This window comes from Amblyraja radiata, unplaced genomic scaffold, assembly GCF_010909765.2.
Source record: "Amblyraja radiata isolate CabotCenter1 unplaced genomic scaffold, sAmbRad1.1.pri S62, whole genome shotgun sequence".
Classification (NCBI taxonomy): domain Eukaryota; kingdom Metazoa; phylum Chordata; class Chondrichthyes; order Rajiformes; family Rajidae; genus Amblyraja; species Amblyraja radiata.
In genome coordinates this window covers 4,623,217-4,631,660 of record NW_022630157.1, presented here as the reverse complement: position 1 = coordinate 4,631,660, position 8,444 = coordinate 4,623,217, and the positions used below count along the sequence as shown (strand labels likewise).

Below are 8,444 nucleotides of genomic sequence, written 5' to 3'. Positions count from 1 at the left end.
GGATCACCACATGGTGGGAGTGTTGACCACAAACTAGATGGGCCTGCAGTGCGGGGGATCACCACATGGTGGGAGTGTTGACCACAAACTAGATAGAAACATAGAAATTAGGTGCAGGAGTAGGCCATTCGGCCCTTCGAGCCTGCACCGCCATTCAATATGATCATGGCTGATCATCCAACTCAGTATCCCGTACCTGCCTTCTCTCCATACCCTCTGATCCCCTTAGCCACAAGGGCCACATCTAACTCCCTCTTAAATATATCCAATTAACTGGCCTCGACTACCCTCTGTGGCAGAGAATTCCAGAGATTCACCACTCTCTGTGTGAAAAAAAGTTCTTCTCATCTCGGTTTTAAAGGATTTCCCCCTTATCCTTAAGCTGTGACCCCTTGTCCTGGACTTCCCCAACATCGGGAGCAATCTTCCTGCATCTAGCCTGTCCAACCCCTTAAGAATTTTATAAGTTTCTATAAGATCCCCTCTCAATCTCCTAAATTCTAGAGAGTTTAAACCAAGTCTATCCAGTCTTTCTTCATAAGACAGTCCTGACATCCCAGGAATCAGTCTGGTGAACCTTCTCTGTACTTCCTCTATGGCAATAATGTCCTTCCTCAGATTTGGAGACCAAAACTGTACGCAATACTCCAGGTGTGGTCTCACCAAGACCCTGTACAACTGCAGTAGAACCTCCCTGCTCCTATACTCAAAACCTTTTGCTATGAAAGCTGACTTACCATTCGCTTTCTTCACTGCCTGCTGCACCTGCATGCCTACTTTCAATGACTGGTGTACCATGACACCCAGGTCTCGTTGCATCTCCCCTTTTCCTAGTCGGCCACCATTTAGATAATAGTCTGATGGGCCTGCAGTGCGGGGGATCACCACATGGTGGGAGTGTTGACCACAAACTGAACGGGCCTGCAGTGCGGGGGATCACCACATGGTGGGAGTGTTGACCACAAACTAGATGGGCCTGCAGTTCGGAGGATCACCACATGGTGGGAGTGTTGACCACAAACTGGACGGGCCTGCAGTGCGGGGGATCACCACATGGTGGGAGTGTTGACCACAAACTGGAGCGACCTGTTGTGTGAACACTATATTCTATGGTATATGGACACACTGATCTGTTCTGTATTGATGCCTACAATATCCTGTTGTGCTGCAGCAAGCAAGAATGTCATTGTCCTATCTGGGACTAGACTTGTACAAACCACTACTCACTCTGAATCTCATTGATCTGTTTTTCACAGTTGAGGCAAGTCCACAGAAGCCTCTGCTGGGCAGTGACGTTACACTCAGCTGCACCATCTACAGACTCTCAGATACAGTCAGTCTTCACTGGAGACCCATGGACTCATCCCAGCAGAACAGGAGCAACACTGATCAGATCCGCCTGGATAACACGGTCTATCTGATGGTTCAACACGTTACAGTGGAGGATGGGAAGCTGTATGTGTGTGAAGTGCAGGAAAATGGAAACATTCTTCACACAAGTAACGGACATTTTACTGTAGACAACGGTAAGTGTGCACACCTCCCATTGGGTATCAAGTAGACACTTGTAACACGGTGCTTCTTGTAATATTATGTGTACGCTCCGTGAAGAACTGTAGCAGTGACCAACTGCTCTCCAGTATAAAATGCTGCAATGATCAGGGAGACGTTTCCAGAAAGTCTCTGTGTGGGGCAGCTGCCTGCTTGTCTCTGTGTGACAGACACACACACAGCACAGGAGGGGGATGTCTTTCTGTAACCATTGTTCAGTAAAGTATTTGTCAGTTTATCTTGTCATCAATGCTCCAGTATCTGAGACTGAGATACTGATACAGGGCTCATCTTGCCATCAATGCTCCAGTATCTGAGACTGAGACACAGATACAGGACTCATCTTGTCATCAATGCTCCAGTATCTGAGACTGAGATACAGGGCTCATCTTCCCATCAATGCTCCAGTATCTGAGACTGAGACACAGATACAGGACTCATCTTGCCATCAATGCTCCTGTATCTGAGACTGAGATACTGATACAGGACTCATCTTGCCATCAATGCTCCAGTATCTGAGACTGAGACTGAGATACAGGGCTCATCTTGTCATCAATGCTCCAGTATCTGAGACTGAGATACTGATACAGGACTCATCTTGTCATCAATGCTCCAGTATCTGAGACTGAGATACAGGGCTCATCTTGTCATCAATGCTCCAGTATCTGAGACTGAGATACTGATACAAGACTCACGTCAAAGTGTCAGATAGAAAGTGTAGTCACCAGCACTTGCTGCTCACTCACACACTGGGGGTCCCGACCCACACATCAACACTGAACAACAATCCATCCCCTCTCCCCACACTGACCCTTCTCTCCGAGTCTGGTGTTGCTTGAAGTGATTCCAGCTGCTGCAGACTCGGGCTTGGGATCAGCATTCAGCTGGGAGCAGGACCCGGGAACAGGGAAGGACAGGGAATCAATGGGTGTGAATGGGAGAGGGATGGTGGGAATAATGGGAATGTGCCGATCCACTTGAAGTGCCAACGTGTCCGGGTCAGTCCCCGTGCAGGCATCCTCTGGGCTGCTTCTGTCCACAGCCTGAACCTGAACCCGAACCTGAACCTGAACCCGAACCCGAACCTGAACCTGAACCTGAACCTGAACCTGAACCCGAACCTGAACCTGAACCTGAACCCGAACCCGAACCCGAACCCGAACCTGAACCTGAACCTGAACCCGAACCCGAACCCGAACCTGAACCCGAACCCGAACCTGAACCCGAACCTGAACCCGAACCTGAACCTGAACCACCTCCTGCAGACTGACAGAGACATTCACCTCCCACACCGCTCTCGGGAGTCTCCGGGAGGTTTCATTCCATCCCGGGACATTCCCGGACAGTCCGGGTGTGGGGGCCAACCTCATGTTGAAATGTAGAGTGGAATATCCAAACTTCACTGCAACTTACTGCCGTACAGCACATTGTATTTTATAAAGATCTGATGAGTTTAGTGCGGCATTCATGAAAGATGTTACATTTGAAACTTGATCAGTTGAACAAAACACCACAAATGTTTGTAAGAATACGGTTGAGAATCTGTGTATGGCACAGTAACTGTAATACTGAAAGGAGTTATCCTCTGTCTCTCTGATACAGATTTACATAGGAAGAGATACACACTTTACCGCCCCAGCACCGGTCACAGTGAACTTCACCTGGTTTGTTATAGTAATGGTCGTAACTATTCCCGTGCTGAGTGGTTCTGGTCACCTCATCACCTTCAACAGTGGAAATCAATAGCATCTGCAGAACGTTCTCAGCCCATCATCATCAATGTCAATGGGTCCAACTTCGTGAATCGACTGGTGACCTCAGGGAAACTCTTCGATGGCAAGGATTTCAATGTGAGGATTGTCCCCGTTGTGTTTCAAGATGCCGGAGTTTACACCTGTTATCTGGAACAAAATCTATTTCGCACCATTGATCTAATCACAGTGAAAGGTAGGAGTCAGAATGTTGCCACTGAGTTTACTGATGAACTTATTGTTTAAAATGTAAACAACCTGCTTGTTTCCACAGTCACAGCTGAACCGTCTGATGCAGTGACTGAGGGAGACAACGTTACCCTGACCTGCTCTGTGTCTAACGTCATTGGGTCAATGAGACTGGTTTGGATCAATGGCGATGGCAAACGTGTTGGAGAAAAGACACTGACTGTGGAAGAGAAATCACCGAGTCTGGTTATTCAGAAAGCTGAGAGAGGCAGAGGGAACTGGAAATGTGTTTTGTTTGATCAACACCTGCCCCGGCTTTTTGTCCCGTACTATCAGAAGGACAGTAGTAAGTGATAAGGGTTTGTTCTTCATACTTAGAGTCATGATTGAGTTTCGATGTCCTGACATTTGATAGGGGAATATAGTTGTACCTTGACTGTATTAAATACTTGACATTAGAGGCATTTCCAAACAAAATTCTAACCGCAGATTTCACAAGGACCAATAACAACCTTCAACCACTGCTGGAATATTAATTCTACTTCTTCCTGTATCTTCTTCTTCTTGCATGTGGCGTGCACAGCCTAAAGTTGTTGGACAACTTGTTCTATTTGATCTTCCGTTTGTACACGTCGAGTTCATTGCATTAGTTGAAACAGGGCGGACCACGTGAAGGTTGCAAACTTCCACCCCTTTTCCCTGTATAATCCTAAATAAAACCATTTCTCTCAAAGTCTCCCATATTTCCATCAATGCCCAATGCTACAGATCAAAGTGTAACTTCACTGGAGCCTGTCAATTGATGGCATAATGTTATATCAGTGAATAAAGCAACAACAAATATGAAGTATTTTGTGTTTACATGTTACAGAAACACAGATCTTTCAAACCCATACATGAGGGTAACATTGAAGCAAGATTACACCTTTATAAAATGGACATTTCTTTAAATAAACCCAAGTGAATGGGCCATGCCTCTCACACCTCACTGGGTAATGGATATAACAGGTTTGTAGGGATATGGACCAAGCTTGGGGGAGGTGGGACTAGTGTAACTGGGACATGTAAGTTGGGCTGACAGATTTGTTTCCACACTGTATCACTCTATGACCCTATTAGCTCCTCAGGCAATACGGCCCAAAGTAAGAATTCAGATCCTGCAGAGTCTCAGCTGTGAATCTGTATCCACGCCCTCTTGTGTAGACACCTGGTTGACATCAGTTTAGATAATGGATCAACCTATTTTGTGTATATTCAGACCCAAAACATATTCACAATGTTCCAAAAGTAATGAAGCAGAAACTATTAAACAGAAGTACTCAGATGTTATGGACACGAAATAAAAGGTACCCTGGTCTTAGACGTGGCACAAATATTTCTCACTGTGTCCCAGTGTCTAATTCAGAATGTTGTCACATCACAGACAGGAGTATTTAATTATGAAACACGGTGGAGAAAGGAAATTAAAATGTCAATTTTGTCCTTCACAGGATCATTAGACATTTCGTCCTTCACAGACATTAGGATCATCATAGTTCTGGGCTACTTGGTGATTAAACTGGCCGTTGCTCTTGGACTAATTTGCTGCTCGTGGAGGATGAACAGGGTGAGAATTTCATGAGCTTTTCAATATATCAGAAACCAATGGCGGGCTGTCTCTGACATTGAGGAAATGGCTGTTCACAGAACATATTAGAGTGTTGACAATCTGTATTTTAGTGTTTTTGTATCGAACAGTGCAGCACAGAAATAGTGTGTGGACGTGACATCGAAGGATGAGAATCTGAAGCAAAGAAGTCGAAGACAAATAACCGAATGGAAACGAAGCTGAAACGCCAAATAACCGAATAATGGCGTGTGTGAAAATGACCCCCACCCTCCCGTCTCCACCGGCCAGTGATGTGATGGACGCTGGGGGTCTGGAACAATTGCTGACAAGTCCCAACCCCCGGAGACGTCATGCCCATTATTTGCCGTTTCAGCAGAGCGGCCATTCAGTTATTTGGCGTTTAGGCGACGCAGCCTTTCGGTTTATTGGAGTTTCCGCTTCGTATACTTTCGGTTATTTGGCGTTTTGGTTTTGTTTCCATTCGGTTATTTGGCTTCGACTTCTCGTCCTTCGATGCCACGTCCGGGTACCACAGAATTAGCCCCTTTTGGCCCATAATGTCGATGTTGATCATGATGCTAATTTATACTAATTCCTTTTGCCTACTCATGATCTAAATCTCTCCATTCCCTGCATATTAATGAGCCTATCTAAAAACCTCTTAAACTAATTCCTTTTACCTACTAATAGAAACATAGAAACATAGACAATAGGTGCAGGAGTAGAGGCCATTTGGCCCTTCGAGCCTGCACCATTCGCCATTCAATATGATCATGGCTGATCATCCAACTCAGTATCCTGTACCTGCCTTCTCTCCATACCCCCTGATCCCTTTAGCCACAAGGGCCACATCTAACTCCTTCTTAAATATAGCCAATGAACTGTGTGGCCTCAACTACCTTCTGTGGCAGAGAATTCCACAGATTCACCACTCTCTGTGTAAAAAATGATTTTCTCATCTCGGTCCTAAAAGATTTCCCCCTTATCCTTAAACTGTGACCCCTAGTTCTGGACTTCCCCAACATCGGGAATAATCTTCCTGCATCTAGCCTGTCCAACCCCTTAAGAATTTTGTAAGTTCCTATAAGATCCCCCCCTCAATCTTCTAAATTCTAGCGAGTACAAACCGAATCTATCCGGTCTTTCTTCATATGAAAGTCCTGCCATCCCAGGAATCAGTCTGGTGAACCTTCTCTGTACTCCCTCTATGGCAAGAATGTCTTTCCTCAGATTAGGAGACCAAAACTGTACGCAATACTCCAGGTGTGGTCTCACCAAGACCCTGTACAACTGCAGTAGAGCCTCCCTGCTCCTATACTCAAATCCTTTTGCTATGAAATCATGATCCAAACCTCTCCACTCCCTGCATATTAATGAGCCTATCTGAACTATCTAAAAACCTCTTAAATGCCACTCTCAGAGCTGTTTCTACCACAACCCTTCATAAAACTTCATAAATGTTGCATTTTATTCCCACTCGAATGCAGACGACATCCTGGTAAATCTCTTCTGCATCTTCTCCAAAGCCTTCACATCCATCCTTCAATGGGGCTACATAACTCCTCGTTCTCCTAATGAGTGTTTATGTTTACATGAAATGGCCATGTAAATGTTCCCAACTTTGTCTCCAAACTCCCTCTTACCTATCACTTCCAGCCTATTGTTTATCATTGCAGGATAAACTCTTTATTTAAAAGCATATTTGTTGCTCTTGTTTGATACAGAGCTGCAGAAATCCACGGGAAGTTACAGGAAATGTCACAAACAATTCAAACGAAGCTGTGGCAATGCAGACCCTGAATTCTGACCCAGATCTGAGGGATCAGAATGAATGACCCAGCGCAGAAGAGGCCGTTCAGCCCATCAGGCTCATGTCCAAGGAAATCTGTATTCCTACAAAAATATCGAGACCGAACGGAGACTTTGGAAATAGATTTGTGGGTTTATTATGCATTTGCTTTGTGCTTGTTTGGTTGTCATCTCTCCGAACTGTCGTAAGTCTGTCTTGTACACAGACCCCAAATTAAGGAGACCTCCCCCCTCCTAATCAAGTCCTGGAGTCTGTCCCAACCCCATCTCTTTTTTCCAGCTTTCTCCCCCGACTCCATCAGTCCAAAGAAGGGTCCAGACCCGACACGTCACCTGTCCATTCCCCACCAAAGTGCCGGTAGATCTCAGCAGGTCAGCCATCCGTGGTGGGAAACGGATGGAGAAGTGTTCCTATTACAAGCTCTCCTTGGCCCTGTCAAGAATGTGGTGTCCATTCGTGGGATAGGATACAAGGTCTGAGCTGACCAGTCATCGACAGCCCCCCTTCCCTTCCCTTCCCTTCCCTCTCCTCGTGGGCCATCTCTTTGTCATTCCTCTGTCTTCTTCTCACTGGATGACAAGCAGAACCATCTTGGTTTAACAGTAGATGTATCTTCTCACTGGATGACAAGCAGAACCATCTTGGTTTAACAGTAGATGTATCTTCTTCTCACTGGATGACAAGCAGAACCATCTTGGTTTAACAGTAGATGTATCTTCTCACTGGATGACAAGCAGAACCATCTTGGTTTAACAGTAGATGTATCTTCTTACTGGATAACAAGCAGAACCAACTTGGTTTAACAGTAGATGTATCTTCACACTGGATGTCAAGCAGAACCATCTTGGTTTAACAGTAGATGTATCTTCTTCTCGTTGGATGACAAGCAGAACCATCTTGGTTTAACAGTAGATGTATCTTGTTCAAGACAGAACCATCTTGGTTTAACAGTAGATGTATCTTCTCACTGGATGACAAGCAGAACCATCTTGGTTTAACAGTAGATGTATCTTCTCACTGGATGACAAGCAGAACCATCTTGGTTTAACAGTAGATGTATCTTCTCGCTGGATGTCAAGACAGAACCATCTTGGTTTGACAGTAGATGTATCTTCTCACTGGATGACAAGCAGAACCATCTTGGTTTAACAGTAGATGTATCTTCTTCTCGCTGGATGACAAGCAGAACCATCTTGGTTTAACAGTAGATGTATCTTCTTCTCGTTGGATGACAAGCAGAACCATCTTGGTTTAACAGTAGATGTATCTTCTCACTGGATGACAAGCAGAACCATCTTGGTTTAACAGTAGATGTATCTTCTTCTCACTGGATGACAAGCAGAACCATCTTGGTTTAACAGTAGATGTATCTTCTCACTGGATGACAAGCAGAACCATCTTGGTTTAACAGTAGATGTATCTTCTCACTGGATGACAAGCAGAACCATCTTGGTTTAACAGTAGATGTATCTTCTTCCTTTTGGCCTTTCGTTTCTGCAGGTATTTACAGCGGAAACAAAACTACTTCCCTTAG

The 8,444-nt window shown here is 45.1% G+C and overlaps 1 protein-coding gene across 1 annotated transcript; it reads left to right on the top strand.

Annotated features, from left to right (window-relative positions):
* The first annotated feature begins 1,478 nt into the window (after positions 1 to 1,478).
* LOC116969480 (CD276 antigen homolog) lies at positions 1,479 to 7,242 on the top strand. Its single transcript, XM_033016367.1, has 5 exons — positions 1,479 to 1,516; positions 3,164 to 3,498; positions 3,577 to 3,837; positions 4,982 to 5,097; positions 6,825 to 7,242. Exons 1-5 carry the CDS (start codon positions 1,479 to 1,481, stop codon positions 6,933 to 6,935), a joined length of 861 nt encoding a protein of 286 aa, XP_032872258.1. The 3' UTR covers positions 6,936 to 7,242.
* Positions 7,243 to 8,444: the final 1,202 nt, after the last annotated feature.